This window comes from Acanthaster planci, linkage group LG04, assembly GCF_054643075.1.
Source record: "Acanthaster planci isolate LZ-2023a linkage group LG04, COTS_SCS, whole genome shotgun sequence".
NCBI classification, from domain to species: Eukaryota; Metazoa; Echinodermata; class Asteroidea; order Valvatida; family Acanthasteridae; genus Acanthaster; species Acanthaster planci.
The window spans coordinates 723,033-750,066 of record NC_141780.1 but is presented as its reverse complement, the minus strand read 5'-3'; the positions used below and the strand labels follow the sequence as shown (position 1 = coordinate 750,066).

The window sequence follows — 27,034 nt, the reverse complement described above, 5'->3', positions numbered from 1 at the left end:
TAAAGGGGATTATAAACAATCAGTGTGCAATGTAATTCCACAAATAAAAGGCCACCCCAACAAAGTTGACTATAAATGAACCAGTGTCACTAGGCAACAGCCAACACGTTGCCATAAATGAATACATGTACATGTACATCCAATGTCTCACTGACTGCATATTGGAATACTTCCCTAAATATGCCAAATACTGCTTGGGAAAAGACAAAAACAAAGTCTTCCCAGAGACAACTTCACATCATAATCCAACTAAATAACGCCGGTCCCTGCAAAAGTTTGTTAATTTTTGTTCCAAACTGAAGACAATCTGATAAAGATTTTGGCTTCTGCAACACTATTTACTCATTATCCTAACAAATTTGGTTGAATGCTTTTGCTTCAAATTAATTAAATTCCATTTCAAAAGGGAACCTTGCAGTGTTGTAGTTGAAACCTCTTATGACCATCACAAGACCATCACAAGACAACCACAAGACCATCACAAGACACACATAAGACCATCACAAGACACACACAAGACCATCACAAGACACACACAAGACCATCACAAGACCATCACAAGACAACCACATGACCTCCAGTCTGAATTCAAGTCACAATTAAGATATTCAAATGACCTGCAACCAAAACATTCTTTTGTTACTGTTCACCTTGCTATTGGTTGCTGGTCTTGTGTTTGATCTTATGATGACCCTATGATGGTCTAGACTACAACACTGGAACTTAGAACAGAAATCTGTTTTCATTGACCTTTATACATTACATATCTTGCATCAATCAAGAGTTGGGTTGAATTTAATACCTGTACTGCAGACATGATCCAGAAGGCATATCGCACCCTAGTGTTATTCTGGGCATCTTGCAACGTCTCTATGGAAACCGGAGGCTCCTCGGTATACTTGGTTCCCTCATCTCGTTCCACAATCGGAATCAGGGGGTCGGCGCTGGAGGAGCTGTTGTCAATGAATGGGGAACAATCCTCATTTAGGAGGAAGGGCTCAGCAATGATGGGGCTTATGAAGGCCCCTAGGCCGTAGCAGAAATGAAGTGCCTATGATTCGAGAAGGAAGCAAAATAAGCAAGCTCGTTAAACGTCTGACTTGGTTGGTTTTTTTTTACAGAGACACTGTACATGTTGCTTTCATTTCCCAAGGTTTTTCCACCAAAAAGCAGTAGTTCCTCAGTTCGGTATTTCAACTGCACATTTACGCATCATAGGGTACCTGTACTTTTTTTTTTACTAGGTGATAATTGTAATTATAGGCAGTAGGAATAGGCAGTGCCAACAAAATTAGGAATTTTTTGAAGTACATTACATGCAGAATTCTGGAAATATTGGACTGGTGTTTGATGTCTCTGTAGATTTGATACATTTTGCCTTGAATACATTTTTATGCTGTGATTAAAATGAAAATGGTCAAATTGCGGTGCGGTCATGCACAATCGGAATAACACTATACATGTAGCTTTCTCAAAACCTGTCACGCTTACTGCCATTTAATTATTTTTCCCAGGTAACCAGCCAAGCGTGACTAATGAAACCCAACATCAGACAATCATGATATATGAAACCAGTGAAACCACGGAGGAATCAACTTCCTCCACAGTGAAATCTACGCATGGTTTGGTCATTGCAGAATGCCGCAGTGACATCTGCTGCATTTTGATAAAACCCAGCAAATTCTTAATTCATGCACTGAACAGCTTTCATGGGCATGCATACCGGGTACTGTATTTACATGCATGTTCTCTGATGCAATGTTAGCATGAGTTTGTTGAAGAACAACAAATTTATCCAGAAATCACCTCCCAACAGAAGGAGTTATGGAATGCAGCCGGAGAATGTGGGTAAAGGCCATTCGTTGTTCAATTACATGTAATGTACATCTACCAGTTGAACTTTTAAACAAGTATGAATCCAAACAAATCACAAATGTAAGTTTAGCAATGTGTGATACATTCAAATGAAAATTTACTTCAGTTTTTCCTTGTTAAAGCATGGCCCATCAAATAGTTTTTAAATGTAACATCTGGGAGCATTCTGTTACAACTGATACTGATTCATTTGTTACAGGTTTGCTGACCCATCAAAGATGCAGAAAAAAGTTGCTACCCATATGAAATTTCGACATCAATGTTATCACTGCTTCATCCAACAGCTGACGGGTGCAAATTATCTGAACTGAATTAACTGATAACAGTGTAGTGACTTGTCAAACAGGAAATTACGTCAAATGTGTCCTTGTTGGAAATTGGACAAAAAGGGGGAAAAAGCCAGTTGTGGCAGGCAAAAAAAAAGTAATCACCCAAATGACGCAAGTATACTCCACTGCAGATAAGGAAATCAGACTCAGAGATAGCCATCTTGTTTGTGTAAACCGTACACATCAATTTCTCAAAGCCATATGCATGACACTGCCTACAGTATAAGGATTATATTCTCTCCATCACAGCTGAGACTATTACTAGACATACTGGTACCACCTGATACCGGTACCAACATTTTATTCAGTTGATAGAGGCTCTTTTTCTCCAGTTAAAAATCTATCATCAACGGCTCTAATTTTGAAATTTTTATGATAACCTAAAAAAAAAATTGGAAAGTTTATTCAGAGATTGAAGGATATTACACGGTATTCAGTTTGACAGAAAACCACGTTAGTGTTTTCTACTGTTCACAGAAACAAAAACCCGGGACGAATTTTTATTTTTTTCTAAATTAAACAAGCATTCTCGAGCATTCAGAGATCCTGTACTTGAAGACAAGAGGCACAGAATTCATGTAAATGGTAAGATTTATAAACGGGAACAGATGACCATAAATAAGTGGCCTGGAAAAAAGTAAATCTTGATTACATACATGTAGGAAATTAGAGGCAATATGGCCAGTTCCGGAGACCATGTGTAAATCAGTTTGATTATGCCTTTGATGTTTGCCTGCGAGGAGTGACAGTTTCCACCAATAAAAAAACAGACACTCTTGCCTATTTATGGAATAGGCTCACAATGCGTATCTATAACCTCTAGAATGTAGAAACAGAATATTCGTTTGCAAACTTGAACTACGGGTAACATTAACCATTATACAAATACCTGTAGCTTTCTGTTAATAATGATTATGATCAGATGAAACAAAAACAAATGAAAAGAGGGTTCAGAGTACAAGAACTACCGGTATGCAAACAAATACACAACTTTCTACGGGTTGGAAAACATCAAACTGAAACGATACATCAGGCAACCTGATTTATAGCCACGTACAATCCCTTGAAGCCATACGCATTAACGTACACTTATACAAAATGTACATGTACTGTACATTGACTGTTTTTGAGCACTAACTACATGAAGACAACAAGATCAAAGGTAATGAATTGGGGGTCTCATGTGACACTTACCTGAAGGAAAGGGGAGACAAGCTTGCCGTAAATCTTGAGAAGTGAGACATTGGCAACAGTGTCAATGATACCCATGAAGATGCCCATGATGGCCATGTCCATGATGAGCAAGTAGAGGTGATCACACAGAGGAATTAAAGCTATATTGGCTGCTATGATGACAGTGGCCAAGAAAAGAAGAGGATCGGGGCTAAACCTGAGGAAGAAAAGAGAAATCATAACATCTTAGTTAATCAAACCTTCGCTGTCAGTTAAGTAGGAATTGCTTTAAAAGGGACACTGTATCCTCACCCCCTTAAGCTACAGGTATTTTCAAATGTTATGATATTATTAAAAAAGCAAAACCAATAGATTGCCATGGAGACAAGATCAACCACCACCAATTTCAATATTTTCCACAGTGTATGCCTCAGCCACCAGCAGGGCATGCCTTCAGCACAACTTACACTCAACCCATTCTCTTTATTATCAACCTCCCTCCCCTCATTTCCCAAATGCCATATGCACCTGCTGTGGACAAATATGTGTGGCTTACATTCATGGCTGCTGCTGCTGCTTAACCAAGTTGAGTTGGATGAGTTCATTACAAACTACTGACAAGTCAAAAATTCTTCTTAAAGTTTGCTGACCCCCAGATATTTGGAACGACAGGCAATTCACTTTGTACATGTAAGTGGGCCTATGTATCTTCCCTCACATGTACATCCCTGCTTTTATCACTCCTGACCTCAATCTTTTTGGTCAATTGACCACCAAAATATAAAGCAAAGGAACATGAACTCTGAGTGCAATCAAAGCGATTTTTCTTGAATCAAGGTGTTAAAACTCTTTGTTCCCCTTTACAATCATCAACAGCTTTGACCACAAACAACCCAAACACACAGGTATCACTGTCAGGTACACACAGTCTCTACTGTGAACGAGAAGTCTGGCTGGCAAATAAACACATAGTACCAACTGTTTGTTTGCCTTGTTGGAAAAGTTATTCAGCTATTGATTAGCCACATATAGATTATGTAAATGTCCGTCTGATGTCTGGTGTATGTGTGTATGGATTTGCAAGGCATTTGGTATTTCGATGAAGAAACTTGGTTTCATTTTAATTTTTTTCCTTTGCAAGCATTTTCTTATTCGACAACAGATGTCACAAATGTAGATTTTGACTCCATACATGTATGTGCGTTGAGCTGAGGATATTCTCAGTGATTTTTATTAACTTTTGTTTAAATGACTGAACATGACACATTTTGAAAACTCACTCGGGGGAGTGATAAACTTTAGGAACTTCCCCAGCAACTCGGCAAAGTAAAACTTTGCCTTAGTTTTCCAGAGATTTTAAGCCCTGAATTTGTTATCTCTACTTCCTGTATGCATTCAAAATCAGGAACTTCAAGTCCTATGGTAATGCATGGGATCAAAGTTTTGTGATTCAGTATTTCAGTCTGGTAAACTGGAATTACAGACTCTTAAAATTACTCCAAAGCCAGCAGTAAAAACTAAGGCTGTAGCCATGCAATGGCATGCTACAGCAAGGCAGGATTTTCAAACATGGCATATCAGTGTGCATGCCAAGTGGTAATTCATATTTTTCAATTATTGCTGAAGGCCAGTCACCCTTCAGTCCACCATAAAATCAAATCTGCAGGCTGTTTCGATTCAACTTGTACTTACATGTAATTACTTCAAAGATCCAAAGCAAACTTCTCTGAATGAACAAAACTGCATGGTACCAGTCCCAGTGCACTAACAGCTCTCTGCACTCAGTGCAACAGCTGTTGTGCTAAAGCAAGAATTTCACATGAAATTCCGAGCCAAGACACAGCAATTTTACTCAGATTACTGAAAACCACAGAAATCCTATTCCACTCAACATGCATACAGGTGCATACAAAACAAGGTACCCCATCATTCCCTTCCCCTCCCCATAGCAACAAAACAAAACAATACTACAAATAACCGAAAGAAGAATTAACGTCTTCACAGTCTGGACTGTTATTACAAACTGCAAGAATGTAACATGCATAGCGCCGGAGACTTGCACTCCAAAGTTGGCCTACATAATGTCAATTCCCCATCCCGTGACAGAAAGACACCTTCATCCGCCTAAAAGAAAGACATACTCAAGGAATATATACCGGTATATCACAGATGATCTTAACTATCAAGGTTAGGATGTCACTACACACCAAAGATGAGACTGAGATGTGAGGCATCTCGATTAACACTGACTCATCTCAGCGGAGTTTCTGGATGTGTTCAAGTTGCCATTGACAATATACGCAGAAGATTCAACACTATCCACAATCAGTGAGATACATGTACATGTACTAGTACGTAGAAACATTGGTTGGTTTGTCTAACTACTGATATACGCATAATGGTAGCTAAATATTCAATAAAATCAAACAGGCTACAAACAATGGACATCTACAAGCAATCACAATGCACTAATCACTAATTTACTTAGTAACACATTTTGGATTGACATCGAGCAGGACAAAAACAGATGTCTAATCCTACATATTCACTTTAGCGGCAAGGTTGCTGGTACCTTGTTACACTGTCACGTAACATGCCAATGGCAAAATTGCACACTGTTTTAATTAATGTCTGATTACAGATCATTGTAGAGAAATTCAAGTAGATACCAGAACTTTTAAATGGTGTCCAAAAGGCCAGAGTTGAGTTAGATGTACTCTTGAAGAACAAACTGTTAATAGACTGAAGGATTGAGTATTTTCAAACTGAAGAAAAACAACAAACAGTGCACTATCCTATCAAGTCTAAGCTTATAGCTTTACATTTAGATTGTACGTGTACTTGTTAAGCTTCAAATTCTTGTGAATTTGAAAAATCAATGGATTCTTTCATCAATGATCAACTAAAATGAAATCAATATTATTTCAGCATGATTTTTTTCCATCAAAATGTGAGAGTTATACACAATCTACCTTGCACACAAAATGTACGCAATTTTTCAGTCCAAAGTGTCACAATCTGTTGTCTTTTGTATTACATACATGTACATGGCAAGGAATACATGAAGGTCTTACATGAAACCAGTTAGACCCAGGTTAATACAGGCTGTAAAGCTATGTACATGTACAGGTACCTCCACATTTTGTAGCTAAGGAAGATTCATTTTAGCCTCCCCCCGCCCAGGCTTCAAAGGAAGTTCTGCCAAGAGAAAGAGCGTCAGTAAGCAGAAGAAATTGAAGATGATAGAAAGATGAAGGGTATCATGGGAACGACTTCAATGGCAGTCTAGCCTGAAGGATCATTTTGGTATGCTGGAGTCGGTCTCCCAGGAGATCCTAAAACACTCTCTCTGGCAAAGGATGGAGGACGCCAGAACAGATGGAGGGTACTATGAAGAGAGATAAATATGTCGCATTCATCACTGAGATGGAAGCTGTGATAAGAACGGCTTCTCCTTGAAGTTGAAGACTACGGTGGAAAAATGTCCCTGGAGAAGACAGATGCAAGAGTATAGATAAGGGTTTCTTAATCCTGTTGATTCAGCTGATCTATGTAGAGGATAGGATAAAATTCTGCATTCATTCTTTGGCAAATGTGCAGCCTCTATCTTGTTTTTCTGCAATCCATATCAAGCTTCCCGATTTCCAGACTACTGCAGAAGTATCAGGAAACAATTCCTCACCATGTTCTGATCATCTTCCAGAGGTTTTAGTTTAAGTAAATTGTGTAAATTTTATCTTCATTCTACAAGTATATTGCAATCAGATCTTACTGCTTGCAAGACCACAATGAATTTCATCATATGTTTATATAGACGACAATACATTAAAATTCAATTCAATACAAATGAACTACACCTTTCAGGCTTTAAAAGTTAAGATTAAATATAACATACTGCTGCATTCAAGATTTCTTTCTTTTCACTAGGTGCCATCAAGTTGTAGCTATTACCATTTCAGATCACTGCAACTGTACATGTACGTAGCGGTATACAATGTATGTACATGTATGTGAGCCCTAAACTTCTCTACGAGTCAATATGCAACAACCTTGTTAGTTGCATAGTTACCAGTCAACGCAACGCAAAGCTTTGTGTAGCGTCAGTGGAATCCTTTACTAATAAATATCAGCCAATGAGTCAGTAGAGTTTTATTGCGGCTTCAAATGCAGTGGACATTTTTTCACATATACACCTGTGGGCAAGGGGGTGACAAAATTAAGGGTCAGAGGTAAAGGGAATGACAGGTGTCTGCATATCATTAAATGTCACTTTGCTTGGTATCTAATTTATTCTTTTGCAACTCACTTCAAATTCTAGAGTAAAAGAATTTACGGAACTTACATGTACCGGTAGTAAGCAAGCATTACCACTCATTACTGCAAGTAACGGTACATGAACATGTAACAATGCGAACAGTACGTCTTGCTTCCAACCAATGACCTAATAGCCAGTCATCTGTTAAACCTTTGTCAAATGTGTCCAAAAATTCTACACTGCCCAGCAGCAATTAAGTCTAAAATAGATCACAACCTGTATCTTACCAAGCTTGAATACTGCATAGCATATATCACATGTCACTGCATGCAGTGACTTGCTTTGTGCTCCTTTACAGGCAAGTAATGTCAATTAATCCATGTACATTTATCAATAATATGAATTAATTTGAAACAGTATGCAAACGCACCAAATCAACAGGGCAACTGATGAGATTGTGAATTGTGTTGGTGTTATTTTGGCTCTGTAACAAGCATCTGAACAATTGAATTAAAAAGAGAATTAACGACCCAAGACAAATGGAAATTCATGCTTCCCTGCTGCTGAACATGTACCATATGTTACTATTTCAAGTCTTCAATGAACAGTATTTCTGAAAAAATAAAAATAAAAAGCATGGTAGGCACAATCACACACATTCCAAATTAAGTAAATTCTATTTTCCATAAGCCAATACAGGAGAGTCAACAAATTCCAGAGGGCACTAATCACTTTGCATTCCTTTGCGCCACAAACAAATCATATTACCCTCTCCTCAACCCTTCAAATCTTTTTCAGTTCCTATCAATATGTCAAACTTAAAGCAGAGCAAGTATGGACTGTTTCTAGTATTACTTGGACCTCAATTTAAACTGGGCTGAGCATAAACAACACAAGGTCCAGCTCAAGACTTTTGACACAAGACATCCTTCAACATCAGCCACATGCAACATTTTCCTTACAGCCTTCAAAACCTATAATGCATGAGGGATTTTGGAAGATTAGTCGTCCCATCATCCACTACTTTGGTACCAGCATTTTCAACCCTGTCCCATATGGTTATGCTACAATGTTTAATTTTGTGAACAGTGATGGCATAGGAAATAGTTTGTACTTTAAAACTAAATGTATGATGAAACATTTGCCAACAGATCTGTGGCACATGTTGATCCATCTTTTCAGCACACAAATGAACAAGGCTCCTAAAAAACTGATAGTGGTATTTCATTCAAACCTCCATTTGCTTACAGAGCAAATAAATACAGTACAACAGACACATTTTATGATGTGATATGTATTTCAAGGATTTCATGTCACAGCTTAAAATTACTGCACATTAAGCTTCTGCCTGTCATTCAACATGCAAAACAGCCCCCAAAACAAATAAAAATTGATCTGATAGGAATAATGACAAATGTTCTTTTAATCTCTGATTGCCACACTGAATAAAAAGCACTCACAAATTAGACATGCCTCTATATGAGCCTGCAGAAATGTTTCAGTGTCTCTTTAATTCTCAAATGGCTGGAAAGGAAAGAAACCAAAGAAAAAGCCCCCTCCCAAAAGAGCAACACGGTTATTAAAAAAGAGTGTCATGTCGTTGATCCTTTTTTGAATGGCTGGGGGGCCTTTAAATTTCGCACATGACAACATGTACTGGTAGGCAGAGGTTTGCTCAGAATTCATTTCACGGAAGAATAGGCAAATATATATTATCCCGTTCATCCGGAAACTTCAGTTGGGAAAGGTCTCTCAGAAGTCTGATGAGTGACCAGCCCCAAATGAAATCAAACACTGCGAACAGGCTTTGCATTATTCAAGAATCAATCAAAGGTGCCAAGGTGAAAATGGATGCAGGCAATCATGCGCATGCTATTCTAACAAACATCTGATGGATGTCTCTCCACAGGTGATCAACCTGGTGCAATACATCACTTCTCCAAAATTTCAATTAGTTGGAAGTCAGGTTGGAGCAGTGATAGACACAGGACTCTTAGGCTTTGTATTCATCAGTGCATATGTGTTTCTCACCTTCTTCCTCTGTGACCCAGGTTCGAATCTAACCCAAGCCAACATGCTGATCAGGTTTCCATTTCCTACCAGATTCTGCAGATTTTCACCAGAATATTTACAGGTATCTGGAGTTTTTCTCCCACTAAAATCTACATTCTTCATCTTTATTCACAGCTTTCTTCAAGGCTTTCAAGCTAATATTGACATGGGCACTACAAAATTGGATCCACACTCCTCCAAAATCTAACACTGGACAGTCAAATGAACTGTAATGTAGCAGCACAAGGTAATTCTGAATCTGAACATCAGATTAATGCAAAATCTGGTGTTTGATTTTGATATAGGATAAACATCTACATGTACAACCTGATGTATATGTACCAGCAGACACCTCAACAGACACTTCAACAGAGTGAGGTCATTTTCAGAAATCAAAAAAATACAAGACCAAACCTTAGGGTCATATCTGAGAATTGAGATGCCCTGAACTAAATTAAATTGATCTCCAGGGTAATCAGATTGAATAGCCTGGGGCCAGTCGGCCAGAATTCTACACCTCGCGGTTCCTGTGATACATGTATTTCATCTTCTTCTGAAGTCAGAGAGATTGATGCTTTCCACAGGATTGATGAACTCAGTAGGGGGATACAAGGAAGGCTAGAACTGACTGATGACAGAGAAGAAGAATTTCTGTATCTCTCATGGCACTCCCTTGGGCTGTCTTGAAGTCACATTACCCTTTGCTTCACAAATTTCCACAATTTGAGAATTCACTGAATCTTAATTTGAGGAGAAGATACAAGATGAAGCAGGTGACCAACCCTGAGACAGAGAGGACGGAGATCGTGTAAACTGTTTTAGTGAGAAATTTCATTCACTCCAAGGGCTTAAGGCTATGCAGAGATTGAATGTGACATTCAATTTCTAATTCCTGTAACTTGTGTTAGGATTTGGTTACAATCAGATGCATCACTACGATTGGCTTATAACACTTATGATGGACAACCTTGTCTCAAAACAGATTGTACAACTGACTGTAGTCAAGCTTCTCCCCCATAAATCACAGATTAAACCATCACGGTGTAGATAAGAAACTCAACCATAACCCCCTCGGGTGTATGTAAAATCATATTTTAAAGCTGCAATCATTACATTTTAAAACTACATGTACGGACTGCGTAATCCGAGACTAAGAGAATATTAAATGATACATACACATGTAGGTTTAAATTAGAAGCCAGACAAGTTTCCTAAAATGATACAAATTCAAACTTGTTTGAATAATAAGAGACAAATAAAACAAAGCTTTCAGCTAGTATACCTGGTCCATGTACCAGTAAGTATGCAGATGAGTGTATCATATACAACTACATGTACATGTATCGGTAACATAAGATCACAGGTGGATAAAAGCAAAAAGATCTTATTCAATAAACATTGAAGGTTTGGCTGCTGGACTACCGGTACCTTCTAACCATTCCAAACAATTAGAGTAAAATAATCAGGAAGACTGCTTTTCAGGCGTACATGTACATGTACAATGTACATGTACAATGTACGTATATTTTTAAGATACACAAATGCAAGTGCAATTTAAATTAACAACATTTTGAACTGATTTTTTTTAATGCAAAGTGAGGTTTTGGCTGGATTAGGCCATCTGGTAGCAATAACCAATGCTACTCAGATCAGTGTTCCCATATTGCATTACAATTAAATGAAGACTATGAAGCCAATGACAAATGACCAACAGCTGCTGCTGCAGCTTATTTCAACACTGAACAAATATTAAATGACTTCCTAACAAAACCTTCCTCAAGCATCCGATAATATTCACACTGACTAATGAACCGCCTCCAAACAGAATGGTTGGGTGGGAGGTCGGGAATTGACGGATAACATTACAAGTCAAATCAACTGCAAACATTTCCCAGGTATTGATTGGTTGCAGATTAAAACAGACTGGCTGGAATGCAAAGGGCTGCATACAAATACAGGGTTTACATGAAACTACAAAATGACAAGCTATCAAAATGCATAAAATGTAACAAAGAGCAGTATTGATACATGTATACATGAAGATGGAGTTGGTGAAATGTTTCTGAACACTCAGTCAGTCAGTCAATAGTGTAGCAGAGTACTTACCCCGTCCCCCATGGCCATGGGCATCTACATGTAGATCAAGACGAACTGACAATTTTTCATGAAATCTGACCAAAGATGTAGTACATGTACATGTGGGGGGCAAAAGGTACGGAAGTGTATTTGCGTTGAATCAGCAAGGGTGTAGCCTGGGTCTCTCTCATGCCCAGCCATCCCCCTGAACAAACCAGTAATTATACAAGAGAAACTGTTCAATCTATGAGTGGGTATGACCATGTGTCTATACATGTACATGTACATTTTAATACAAGATCAGTGTATGTCAATTGTTAAGGGGCTTTTTTTCAAATTCCATCCCCCGTCATGCAACACTTGTCAATCTATTCATTTAATGAATAACAAATCAGTCCCTTGTAACAACTCAAGGGATCAACATTAAGTTTCTGCATCTACAGAACAATGGTTAACTGTGAAAGTTACAAGTTGATGTTATAAAGAAAAAAAAGACAAAGAGTTTACACTTCAACTATGGTACAATCTATGGTATAATCTATGGTACAACTATGGTAAAACTACGGTACATGTACAATCTATGGTATAATCTATGGTATAATCTATGGTATAACTATGGTAAAACTACGGTACATGTACAATCTATGTATAATCTATGGTATAACTATGGTAAAACTACGGTACATGTACAATCTATGGTATAATCTATGGTATAACTATGGTAAAACTATGGTACATGTACAATCTATGGCATAATCTATGGTATTCTTATGGTAAAACTATGGTACATGTACAATATACATGTAGTATATGAATACACACGTAACCGCTTCATACCAGAATGTATGCAGATATATCCATTTCAGTTACAGTGCTGTATGTGTACCAGTACTTGCCCAAAAAAATTTTCTTGCCCAAAAAAATAAATATTTAACATTTCTGATAGAAAAAGTTCAACAGCATACCGGTGCATGTACCGTACATTTCCAGTACACAGGAGTATGTGTACCTTTAATTGGCCAGAAGACTAAGGAAAGATGAATACCTGTACATGTACCGGTACTGTGTTTGCCAAACAGACTGTATCAACAATGTTTAAAAATGGATGAAATCATAAATAAAATACTGAACACCTGAGTGCTTCTAATTTAATGACAATTAATGCAAAACAGATATGAATATGTACATGTATTCATGTACTGGTATACTGATTGGTTAAGAAATAAATTTTCCTGCTTCCATAAAAATAATTGGAGGAAAATGCGGCAGTGCAGGCAAAGATTACCTCTGAATAATAAAAGGTGACATTTTATCATTTGGTAGTCATACATGTACATGTATTCTCTGCAACCAGACCCCGGCATTGGTATCCATTTTTATCATCCAACCAAACAACCTGGAACCAATATCAGCTTACTTTTTCCTGCTTGTCATATGACCTGACAACAACACCTGTGAGTTTCACTCCCTGATGACAGGCAATATTGCCAAGTTATTATGAGTTGGTAACATTAATTTTCTGTCATTGTCAACAGGGCTTGGAGATAAGAAAGAAATCATGAAATATGACGGACATTACAACTTGCCCTTCACAAAAATCATGGATGTATACATGTATGTACATGTATGTATAGTTTTCTTCAACAGTGACCAAAATAAGAACGGTGTATATTCCAATCTACATGTAGTCCACTTGTTGGTTAATGGATAACTGCATGCCTGATGCTAAAATAAACCACAAGCGCCTTTCAAAGCACTAAGCCATTAATGGAAATGCACCTGGGTGCAGTATAAATTTACCATCCCACAATAGACATTAGTAGCAACACAGGATATTGAATTTGTTCATTAGTTTTAATGGGATTCAATTTCACACGGTATCAAATACATGTACATGTATGCGCTGGATATGTCAGCTGGATGTACTCTTAATCTACCGTAATTACAAGGACCTTCAGAGAATCAATTTAACATATCGATACATGTGTACATGTATCGGCCACGATGCAAGAAACACATAATTTACATGTACATGTTCATCTACAGTAAAAATTTACCAGATTTGTGTTGCAGGATGTAGCATTGGTCAAGTAAAGAAGGTTTCTTAGATTTATAAACCAGCACATTATTATATTGCATTGGATATGTTAAGTCACACCTTCTACTGAGTTCTTTGTATAAATGTATCTGGCTACAGAACACAAACCAGTATTGTATATATCCGCCCCGAGTTGAAGTGCACCCCCAATCGGCGAAAGGAAGACAGGTGGTTACAAGGTGGGTTCTTGCACGCATTCTGCGTGTACGCAAAGACTGTACTCAGTATGCTCCACGTCAAACACGCATATACTTGCGCCCTTCATGCATGGTGCGCCTACATGTATGTGATGAGTACCAAAATCATGCCCTCTTTTGTCCCGCTTGGAGCGGATAGTTCCTACAAGCCACAAAACCTTTTTGGCAAAACCACAAAACCAAAAAAGATACACTGTACTTTTCAAGGGAAATATTAAATTTTTAGCTGTTTGGAATTGTTAAATGTATTTAGGATAAAATTCCCCCCTACCCATACCAGTAGGTGGGAAAAAAAAGAATTTAGTCAGAAAGTGGATAAGCTTCAACAAGGAAAAAGACAAGCGACTGCTCAGTACAATTTTGACCTGGGTATGGTACATTTATTATTGCAAAATGTCTACATGCATTTGCATTCTACACACAAATATCTTGTGTACATTGGACATTTTAGGTGCGTGTACTTCACTTCACTTTTGATTGATCTGAGATCCTACGAGTTTACCACTTGCACGTTTTGTTTGTGTACCGAGCTCTTCAGATTACTGGCCTAATGTGCCAAACCTCACGTATGAGTCACTCCTTCATCTGAGCATTTCAGACAGGAGAGGAAAAGATCCATCTATCATCTGAGCAAAGTGCAAGTATTGGACAGTACAAGTACATGGTCTCAGTTTACAAAGTGTAAAGCTTGAAACGAGTGAGATGTTAAACTCAGGATCCTAAGAACAGAGCATCCAAAACTGTGACAAAAGTGAATTTTATCACTTATACAGATATTTAAAGTTCTTGGAATACACTCAATGAAGTTCCAACCCCATTACAGCATTTATAGTTAATTTGTATTGAGTTGGGATAGAAATTATCTGCAGTTTCCAATAACCTGTTACATGTGCAGTGCATAACCATTTCCCATGTACAGCATTTTGATAGCTCATCCAGGATTCTTCCTAGTTCTTTACCCGTAGCTACTGGTGGGCCTACAATAATGCCACAAAAGCCAAATTGAGTGTGGCCTTGGGACATCAAGCTACCAGTAGATACATGTACTAATATGTAGATGTATAAATACATGTGTTATAAAATCTGGAAGTTGGCTTCACCTAAGAAAATCCAGCTCCAACAATGCCAAAGATCTTAATGGGTGTATCACTTGTATGCTCAAAAAAAGCTCAACAACCAATGCAAACAGTGTATCAAGAAACAATGACAAAACTTGCATACATGTGTAGACAAATTAAAGAATGTATTTCTGCTATTGTGGGAATTTGGTTTAATGAATGTCATATGATTAACTCAAATAGCAGGTTAGATATTCAATTATTGGGACTGATTTCCCATTGTACTATTGGCCTCAACAAGTACTGATGTACATGTACATATGACTGCCATGCACTGTACTGTAGTCCCTTACAGTCGTCCACATCATCCATCTCTCTTTCCTTAGGCAGTTCTGCTTCAATCAATATTAGCAATTGATTTTTGGGCAGTCATGGGAATTCCAAGTTGCCTGTCTATATGGTGAATTACCCAGAGATTACACACTGTGTAATGGTATGATTCGATCAATAATGGTGCATTGTGTGTATCAGTCTGGGCAAACTACATGTGCTGTGCCTGCATTGGGTAATGTACAGGCATCCTCATGCAATGACCTGGCTGTTAACTGTAATCTAAAATCTTGGCCGAGATGGGCAGTACTTACACTGTATTTGTATATTGCCGGTTTGCGGTACCACCATGCAAAATATCTCTTTTGTGAGTATGTGTGGTTCTTAAAAGAACCAGAGGGTATTCCACATTTTGGACAGTATGCTCTGTCCATCGTTCATGGTGTAGACCCCAACAACAGAAACTAGGACATGTACGTAAGCATCAAAACAAACACAGATGCACAAAGCCAATTGGTATTTTCTCCTCAAAACCAGTTCAACTCTTTGCAAGTTCAATCTTATTTGGTAAGCTGTGTACACATGTACATGTATACGTGCTGTACTGTACTTTGTTTCTGTTAACACACTGTTCCCGCAAAGGAAAAAAGTATCTTCACTTAGCCTTGGCTCCATTGACATGATAGACAGCATCATGCTACCATTGAACTAAAGCAACAAATCCTCCACATTTTTCAAATCTTTAGGTCACACAATGCAACCTTGGGCAACAACTAAGAATCATGAAAGACCGCAGACTTTCAACAACATGCTCTCTGATCCCTTCAAAGGATTAGTACACTGCCGACCATTTCAAAAATCCAGTCAATTGAACTTGATGTTTGAGTATGTTGGACTGATTGCATTGCAACCCACGCATAGGAGAATTTCTTTTCAATAGAAGAAAACCAAAACACACCTTCATATCACATCTTTCTATAAAGGGTAAACCACAATGAATGAAAAATATTGTACCTGTAGGCAAAAATTGAAAACCTCAGTTCATTTCCCAGTTTTATGTACATGTACACCCACAACAAATAAAGAATTTAGAAAAATCAAACTTTGAATCAGGATAACAATAGTCCAAATACACATGTACTGCACCTTATGAGATTCTATTCACTTTGAAAAGACTTTCTTGTCCTGGGCTGGGAACCCAAAATGTAGTCAACCAGAACTGAAAGGGTCAAAATTATAAATGAGGGACCATAATGAACTGCCAAATTGTTGTTGATCCGAGGCACAACTATACCAACTGTGCCAACTGGATAATACAGCCCTGCTGAGAGGTGCAAGAAATTACGCCAAATCTGCAATTTAAGCACGACCTGTGTAGACGTATTCACTTACTGTGCATTCATATACTTCCAGCCAACTCCAATAGAAAGAGTGGTGGGCACTGTATAGTTCAAACCAAGTCCTATGGGTACATGTAAGAACCACAATGACGCGTCAATTATTTACATACTTACAAAAACACGTAGAACCAACACCACTTGTTTCAACCAATTTTTCAATGACCCCTTTCAGCCTTCACGCTAATTCTTTTTTTTTGATGGGTCATGCACGAGTCAACAGCAATTAGACCCCTGCAGTCAAGAGAAAAGCTAGCATCGGTAATAGATGGGTCTGAGCAGCAGATTAGGAGCGCGGCTGCCATCTCCCCCGGGGTAGAATGTAGCTAGCGGTTTGCAAACTACTAGGAAACGTAATGTTTGTAAGTCAAGGCACATCAGGAAGTTATCCAATCATAATTGCCAGTATTTTCATTAACGAGGTACACATGTAGTAAAGCGTTCACAGCAGTGAGAAACTGTGTGTGGAGAATTGTCTGATAATTGAGCAGAATGGCACAGGTACATATAAAAGGTTCTCAGATACATGTATGCACGAATGCCAACTAAACCAAACTTTAATTTGTGGGATTAGAAATGCAATGGCCCTTGAATAATACACTCAGTTAAAATTCCCTGCATCGGACTGTGATGTTTGTGCCTTACTATGGAAACCACTAGTTACATGTAGTTATATATTGATAAACACTGTATGCCCAGTGTTTGTCCGAGAGCTTGTGAAAAAAAATTCACAAGCTTACTCGGACCGGCCAGCTGACCCCGGCAAGCTCGGTGGTCGAGTGGTTAAGACGTCTGCACTAGTGAGCAGGAGGTTGTGCGTTCGAGTCCCTCCCGAGTAAGCTTGTGAATTTTTTTGCAAGCTCTCAGACAAGCACTGAACTTATGGTGTTTATCAATATATACGTTGGGTAAAGGGCAAAACCCGTTATATAAATTAAGGACTAAAATGTCTGCAATATCACTAAAGGGGGAACAATTTTATAAAGCCATAAATATGTCATTCTGATGTAAGATTCTGCACAAATTTGATGTACATCTTTATCATGAACACTGTCCCCTATCAAGTGTATATTCAGGTTACCGATTTCTTCCCTACATGTAGTTGATACTATTTCAGTCTATGCTCTTCCACAAACTGAAGTTATTTATTCTGCCCACTAAAGCAAATTATTAGGAGTGAAGCCAGGAAACAGCTCCAGGACAGGCCTCCTGATTCTAGCGCTTGAAAAACAGAGCGAACCAACCGAAGCTGAGCTTTTATCGGATTAAACCCATCCAAGGCCTTTAATCAAACAGTCATTTAGTCAGTCTGTCCACATTTTTTTGACAAGCCCTGTCCAAATTGTCCCCACGCCTGCCTTGATAATCTGTTGTTGGGCTATGCTCTATTGGTACCATTCGTACCGTCACTGGCAGTTAATAAAGTCTGGGAATACTCATCCGGAAAATCTTGGGATCAAATTTGTGAAGGATCCATTAGGTGCATGACAAATCACATCAGCAAATTAATAATAAAATCAAGCTGCTATTTTGAAAATAAATGTATCTCTAATGAAATCTGGTAAACAATTGTTCACCCAGTTTTTGGTTGAAGTAAAATCAGGTTTTCAGGGCAACTCTTCTGTTTTGTGTCTTTTTCAAATTACAGTACAATTATTAAGGTGTCAGATGATTTGTGTTTTATTATATTTTTTTAAGTCTTTTTACATCCCCCTTGTAGACAAATAGCCTGTCTTTACTATTCCTCCCCCCCAAGTTACGTTGACTAGGCCATGAGTTTTCTTCTTTAACTTTCCCCACTGAATTCATCCCTCCAGTTGGAGTCCCATCGTGTAAACTCTTTTGTGTAGTTATCTTGGTTCCTTTCATAATTAGGCAGGTATTGTGTATAGTCAGTAGTAGACTCTGGGGGAGAGAGCTTTTCTCACCCCTCGTTACTAACTAATTGTGTTTTCTAGGACTGTGAACAATAAACTAGAATGGAAGATAACCTGTTTCTTGGTCTGTTTCTTTTAGTTAGATGAGTTGATGTAGCTCTGGTAGAAAGCCGTACCTTTATTATTCAAAGTTAGTCTGAGAATGCTAGAATGAAGTATGTAGTAAAAGTGAGGTGGAAAGTAAGAGTCAGTGTGTGAATCAGATTGCCAAATGATTCCGCTGTGATAGCACAAGATTTCGTTGATCCTAGAAGTTGTTCTTGTTGGCCATAAGGCAAAATCTTGAGGCAGCTTTTGCCTATCAGACACAACATCAGGTGTCTGTTCAGCAATTCAGCCTTGGTCAAAACTGGACTGAGGATACCTTGTCTGTTGAGGGTTGTTGTCAGGGCCAGCAAAGGAGCAGAACTCAACTGAGAGTTACAAGTATCTTCCACTGAAGAAACTCATGGTCATTGGTCAGGGATTGATTCCCTCGTACTACCCTTGCTACCCGTGCTACCCCTGCTTAAGAGTCACACTTCTACAATGCATTGTAGAAGTGTGACTCTTATGTCATCTGACATAAGGGCTCCTCCAGAAAAAAAAACTATGAAACAAGTTCTCTCCAGATAAAATAGGATAGTTTCCCACCATAAATATTACTACTGTTATTGTTATTTGACATGGTATAATAACAAACAGCATGAATATACTGGGTACAGTACTAAATTAATTAACCAATTGCCATGCCAGAAGTAAAAATACAGATTACTTGAAAATTGTGACCCCAAGGTCTCCAACTGCAATGCCACTGGCTTACAAATATAAAATAAAATAGGCTTCTGTTATGACTAAAAAACATGAACATTTAAAATTCATTCATGTAAGAAATAGCTCCTTATACATGTACAATATATCAAATAGAAAACAGACTAGTTTTACAATGTTTATCAGAAAAGGCTACAATTTCTTAGCAGGTGCTATGCGACACTCCCCGTCCTCGTCTTTTTTTCTTCGTCTTCCTGAAGATCATGTGGAGCATTCATTCTGGAACCATTAAAAAGTCTCCCGAGGGAAGAAACTCCATTTCCCAGGAGGCATTAAATGAAAAAGCAGGCGGGAAGGGACGGTGCATTTGCTCAAAGCAAATGTGTCTGAGACATGTAAATACGCTCTCCGCAAGCAGACCAAGACACAGATAATGGACTTAAAGTAGATGGATGCATGCTCTGAGGACATCACGCTGCAAACAACTCCAACAATATCAGAGCGCTTGGAATTGAAAAACAACACCTTAATGGATTTTATAAAAAATGAACTGTTTTGACTGCTTGAAAGTTGTTGGGGAAAAGTGTGAGAAAAGAACTACATGGACATGTAGAGAAGCATTCTAGACTTCATGTTGACATGCTTTATACAGTCCACCAAAACACAGGAAAATTTACAATTTGTGGCTTTAGAAATGAGCTGTGAAAAAGGTAAAGTTTGTAAGTCTTAAATCCATATTTTTAACAACCAACTATCAATTTCACCACATTTCTTTTCAAAGCATGTTTAATCATTTTGGAACAAATGGATTAAATATATTTGTTTACTTTTCAGTTCACCATAGGCACATATATGCATTTTGCCGGGGGGGGGCTTTTCAAAGATGCTTCTATCATAAACACATGTACCAGTATGTACATGTACATTTAACGACTGATACATGTACCGTATGCTTCTGAATTTAAAGGGGATGGCCGTGCTGGGAAAAGTTCTTGTAAAACATGCATCGACACATAAAACCAACATACATACAACAAGACAACACCATCTGCATAGTTTCACAATGTGCGGAAATATGTAACAATTATTTTCACGACCCTATTTCACTCCCTTCTTGAATCAAAAGTTAAACAACAGCCGTCAGGTACCGAAAGTTGTCTGAAGAAATGCCCAAGAATCATGACGTCATAGGACGGAGTCCTTTATCCGGTGATAGTTAACTGCTACGTAGTGATGTGTCGACATGTACAATGTACGCAAAGCAGTAGCGTTAGTGTGTGCCTTGTGTCAGACTCAAGTGACGATAATTCCAGTGTTGATGCTTTTTCTGATCATGACAGTGATCAGTTGTCATGTTCGTCTTATTCGACATATTGACAAAGATTCTTATTTGACAAAGAAAGTGACATTGAAGGAGCTGATGAGGTACAAGAAATATTGCCTTCTCTGTTCCAACCAGAATACACTCAGGAAGAGATTTTGCAACTCAAGGCTGTTGGCCACGGGTATGGCAGTGGCCCGGAGGGTTGACAACAAAACTCTGACTAATTTTGGATTTCTGCCCTGCCCGACGTGTATTACAACACTGTATACTCAGTGCTTGCCCCAAAAGGCTTGTGAGAAAACCCACAAGTGTACACAGGTGGGACTCGAATCCAAGACCTCCTGCTTACTAGTGCAGACGGATTAACCACTCGACCACTGAGCTTGCCGGTGTCGGCCGGCTGGTTCGAGTCAGATGTAGTAGTGGGTACCGCCAACAACTATTTCCAATGATTTCCAATCCATCCTTGAATAACTGACTGGTAATGATTTTTTCCTGCACCATTATAAAAATTTGTCTTTCTAAAAAGAGGTAATTATCCTGCCATTGGCTATTTGATAGCTGTATTCGCTGATGTTTGTTTGATAAATCCTGTTTTAAAGTGAAACATGCACATATTATTGTCGACAACCGGCAAAACCAGGTGGCGGTAAACAGGTTGACGTTGGGTTGGGTTTTGTCTTTAGGGCCTCCTGCCTACTGGGAAAGCTAGATTACTTTCTTTCATCTGTTTCGCCAGTTTGGTTGTTTTGTTGTGTGTTTCAGTGATTTTGGGGGGTAGGTTTTTGTCAAGGTTGGTGTTCCATTCCGACAATTTTTTTTCACTGTGCACTGCAAACCGCTTGCTTGGACTGATCAACTTTTTTTGCCAGAACTATGCATTCTGGTCTGGAAAGTCGAGTCCGTCCTATGACGTCACGTTTGCCAAGATTTGTCTGCTGCCCTCATTGACCGATTTCGATAAATTTTTGCAAAGAGCCCAGGCAGAGACTGAAAAAGCACACAGAAAACACCAATTTTTGTTGATTTAATAACATAAAGAGGGTTGATCCAACTTACTGTATATACATGTAAGAAGGTTGAAACTATCATATAACGTCAATTTAACCCTACATGGCCCAACCCCTTTAAGTTGACACTTTAAACAGCTTGGTTTTCCCAATAAGGGGATCAAACTATCACTGAGAAAAGTTTTTGAGCAGGATAGTAGGACTACATTTTGGGTTAATGGGTCATCTGTCTAGTCATGTTTGTTTGTTTTTGAAATTTGTAGGAAATGTAAAAAGTTTACGTTCTAGATTTATAATGACAATGGGTCCATAATGAGGACGGATCAATTACAGAGTCTGCTGTTACATGTTCTATGCTGACTGCACAAGTCAACATATATGTACATGTAGATGATGCATCCAACTTTGCTTCACTGTGCATTTCCTATTAGATTAAATGAAGATTGTAGTGTGGGTTCAAGTTACAAATGTCCAGAGGTCGGGGTGAAAACAGTCTTAAAATGGACTTCATACTGAAATTTCACTTTAGGGGAGGGGGTTGTGGAGAGGTTAAATATTTATGTCTCTGAAAATGGAATTTTCCATTAAATTGGTTTCAATCCCAAAAGGCAAGGTTATATATTTGAAAATTGGGAAATGATGAAAATCAATAGTCATTTATCCAGAAAAAAATCTGTGTACATACATGTATAGCATGCAAAATCATGCAAAACTGAAGCGAGGGTTCAACATCTGGGGAAGGATATGTCATCCCTGAGTTTAAAGATGGAAGGGCTGGGGGACAAATCTCTAATCCTCTAGTTTGCTTCTTATCTACTTTTCTTTATGCCATCAATTTCTTCAGGTTAAGCATGGAGGAAGGAATAGCTAAGCAGCTTGGCAGGAATCCTTGGTTTTATAAACAAACAAGTACTGCCTGCAAGCTTTGCCGATGCTCTGACACGCTACGGCTCAATGTTGGGTGATTTTTCTGAATAAAGAGATGAATTTATATGGTAGAATTGATGCCTTCAATAAACAAATCTTACCCAATTAGAGTACACATATACAGTTACATACAAATACAAGAATTTCCAGAGGACTATTTAGCCTGACTTGGTTATCTGGAGGAAATGTGAATGCATGGACATTACGTACTTGTATTTTGTCTGTAGTCAACAACCAATCCTAACCGAATACTATCTCTTCCCGTCTCTCCACCTTCACTAATGATATACATGTATAACAAAGCTCTCCGATTTCCTCCCCGCCTACCTTCTAAACAAATTATGAGCAATTAAGTGTCCTGGCCAAGGATGTTCTTGGGGATAGATTACTTCCCAATTTCAATGGTGTTAAAAGCCGTAATTGCATTGATACATGCAGCAGGGTGGAATTAAAGTGCTTGATGATTCTGCCATGTGACGTCTTCTGCTCCTGCTTGCCATTTCAATGTCCTAGCCACCTGAAATCAATAGTTGTGATATTTTACACATGAGGGCTACAGAGTCATGGGGTGTGACACGCCATATGCTTGCGGGGAATACGAGAAGGCCGTTAATGCTTTTAAGAGACTGTCAAATGGACACAAACACTTGTCAAATTGTAAACTGCACGTAGTCTACAGAGTATACTGGTTTAACAGAGGTCTAGTTGTGTCTAGTTTCTGTCCGAACCGCACATTTCAGAGGATTTTTTTTTTTACAATGCAACAATGGCTAAGACATTTAGGGGAAGAAAGGCTCAAATCCAATGTTTGCCAAGAATGCACTTGTAGCGTTAATGGAGAGGTATTCTACTCTGGGTTACTGAGAATAGACAGCAGATGTGTCTTCATATCAAGGCATAGCTGGAGGTATTGGTACATTTTCAAAATTCTTCAAAAATTCATCATTTCATTTAACGGTCGTTTATAGCCACACAAAGTAATCTTTAGGCACTACTCTAAGTTGACAGGTGACCTTCATTGACACCCAAGTATTTCAGCCAGGCCCGCATCCTTGTAAAAAGAGCCCAGATTGTGGGTGTTATGTAACTTTCTTTTGTTCATGAACCTGGCTCAGTGCGCTGCTGACCTCTTTTCAATAGGGGCCAGATTAGCGTGCAGCGGTGCTGTGTGGCTCATCGCTGCGGTGGTGGAGCGCTTTTGTCCCAGGTGGTAATCCACTCGCTATAGATGCCCCAAACCCTGGTATACAATTTCAAAACAAGCCTGGATTATCACCACTTTTGAGAGTGAAAAATCTCAATAATGCCCAGCAGCCTGGTCTTTTGTTTGGAGTACAGTCTTTTGTTACAGGGCCCTGTTTCCTTTGTCTGAGTTCGGAGAGCCCGGCCACGCATATAAACCATACGTCTCCGATTCCGGAGTCCCCGGCAGGAAGTGGTTAAGCTCCCTTCCAGAGTCTCACTGTCATCTCTCACTCTTAATATAACAGTTTTTCATATTTAACCTGACCTTCCTCTAGGTACACCTGTACACCTTGTAGGACTCAGATGTACTCTGGATATTGGATACCCAAATCTGCTTTAAATGAAAAAAAAACGAAGAGATGCTTTTCCCTCTGGCAAAGAACTTGGTACAGAAACTTAAGGTACAGAATATTTCTGTAACTTCTTTCAAGGGGGGACTGAGTGCTACAAGTAAGCCTATCCTCCTTAATCCAGAAAAATGGAATTGGTGGGTTTTAGAGGGTCGGGTTTGATCTGTCTCCTCTTCCCAATGAACTGGTCATAAACTTAAATGTGTAATGCTAATGGAGCTAACACGCTTTCTTTATGCAAAGATACATGCAGTCTAAAAATCAATAAGTCTGGACGTACCATGTTTTCCAAATATATACTCTAAACAACATGTGTTTCACTGCTAAATCATGCATTAACTTCCCTAATAAATACAAGTTACTGATCCAATGACAAGGCATCCTGTCTTATTCACTGCATTTTAACTACAGTTATTTTTAATGATAAGAAGTGAATTTTTTTCCATTAAATGGCATTTTTTTGTTTTTAAGGTACTGGCTCATATTTTTATGTACAATGTTTTTATGTGCAAATTGAGGAAACAAATCTCACTTTGGAAGTCTTTTTGAGATGAAAAAGAAGCCAGAGCAGAACAGACCAAGCATTTTATAAATTCAGAGGTATGGTTTACAATATTCTATTTTGCTGTCAAAGCAAAACTTACGAGAAACACATACACTTGAGGGTTTTCAACGACAAACAGTGAAAAACAACTCATGCTTCAGTATCCATTTCTGACTTCATTTACCTCCATGTTAAATTGAAATTTAAATAACAAAAAGAAGCAATATCCAGTGAGTGCAAACTGCTTCCAGATGGATTGTGAATAAGTTAATGGAACAGCTGGAGGAGGAACATGAGGAAATGAAAATGAACACAAATCGTTTACCAATTATAACTCAGGATCTTGAGAATGTCAAATAATTCAATGAACTATTTGAAATTTGGCAACAGGAAACCGTGTAACCTTTATGGTGAAAAGTACACGGAAATCACTGTGTTTTGTCCTGACACTAAAGGAGATACGAGTTATGTAAATACAATATAATTATATACAACACAACCTAACAAAACGAATCAAAAGTTGCCATAGCAACTTATGAGTGACAAGCTTTTAATAGACTCTTGTACTGTGTAAATCTGTGGGCATCCTCAACATTTTCCACTCATATTTTCTCCGTTTGCATCTGGATGCCAAAATGGGTGATTCATCAAAACAAATGTCTCAATTTGATTTGTGTGTGTGTGTGTAAACTAAAATGGAATAACCAAAAATATGGCTTTAAGACTCATTTTGTGGGATCCAGTCACGTGTGTAGGCCTACTGAAGTATACATGTACACAAACATAAAATTGTGCAGTCATTCTTACTTGTGACTAGATACACATACATTTATGTAAAACCTTTGTCTCTGTGTATACACTGACTAAAAACATTTCCTGGTATTATTCAACACTGGAATGCATTTCTTCCTTTGAGAATCTGCTTAAAATGGGACTCACACAATGAATGTGTTGTACATGAAACCCGATGCACCTTGCAATAGAGTCAACAAGTTCCAACTAAAAAATTGTGAAAATGCATGCAGAGATGTATCCGCAGTGAGTGTACTATACACACAGTTCTGGTTGAACACATTATAAACACAATATCTTCTGCAGATGGAATTTCAGCAGCACATGAATTTATCAGAAAAAATGTGGAAAGAATTCCATATACGGACGCCACTAATTTTTCCCTGCAGTAACCTAGTATTAGCCATCTGAAAGCAATATTGAGGTATTGAGGTAGGCCTAGTCCGAGTAACTTGTCCAAATGTTAAAAACGGCGATTTGCAGAGTCCAAGACGATCCAAATTATTCGGACTTGTGTTGACGTAAATTTTCAGACCAGTCATGCCAGTCAAAAAGTGATTTGTGGTTTGTGTTAAGGTGTCAAGCAGCGTCTGTATAAATTTTTTTCTCCTCATTCCAACATGAATAAAACAAACAAACAAACAAACAAACAAACAAACAAACAAACTTACCTATCTGACAGCATTCCTCCTATCATAGAGCCGATCAAAGTGCTTAGAGACTGGGACAAGAAGGCCCAACTCATGCTAGCTACGCTACTTCCCGTCTGACAACCAAGGTCTAGCAAAGTCGGCCCCAGTAAAGCAACGCACATTCCAAAACTCCAGAACACGCTGCAATAAGTCACAGTGGCCTGAAAGTTGCTCATGAACAGCGTCTTGGCAGTGTGGGTCAATTTTCGCCGGAAAGGGGCCGTCGTCTTTTCACGGCTGCTGCTGCCACTTGTCGGCGTTTCTTCTGGAGCTGTTGTTGACGTTGCCGTACTAGCGTAGCCAGCTGCCGGTCTACCCGGCCCTGACGAGCCACCGGCCCCGTCATGGTCCTGGTTGCGGCCCGGTCCAGGGCTTCTTTCTCTCAAACTCGCCATCTTCACGATCAAGTCCGTGTCATATCAAGACATTCTCAATATAGGTAGGTGACTAGTTGAAAGATAAAAAGTTCCAGGTTTTGACAACATTCGCTCAATCTTGCTCTCTGACTCGACGACCGCTACACTACCACAGGTGGTGGTAAAATTGTACATAACGTCGTGTGTGTACGTGTACCACACAGACTCCCCAACACAAAATACATTAATCAATAGAAGTTGATAACT

General features: G+C 38.7%; 1 protein-coding gene across 1 annotated transcript in view; it reads right to left on the bottom strand.

Moving 5' to 3' along the window:
• The window catches only part of mfsd4a (major facilitator superfamily domain containing 4A), a 41,100-nt gene extending 14,066 nt beyond the window's left edge, over positions 1-27,034 (bottom strand). The window contains exons 1-3 of the mRNA XM_022240234.2: positions 26,391-27,034; positions 3,399-3,594; positions 803-1,051 (exon numbers count right to left, since the gene is read on the bottom strand). Coding sequence (XP_022095926.2) covers positions 803-1,051; positions 3,399-3,594; positions 26,391-26,806 — 861 coding nt within the window. The 5' untranslated portion in view covers positions 26,807-27,034. The remainder of the gene's footprint in view (positions 1-802; positions 1,052-3,398; positions 3,595-26,390) is intronic.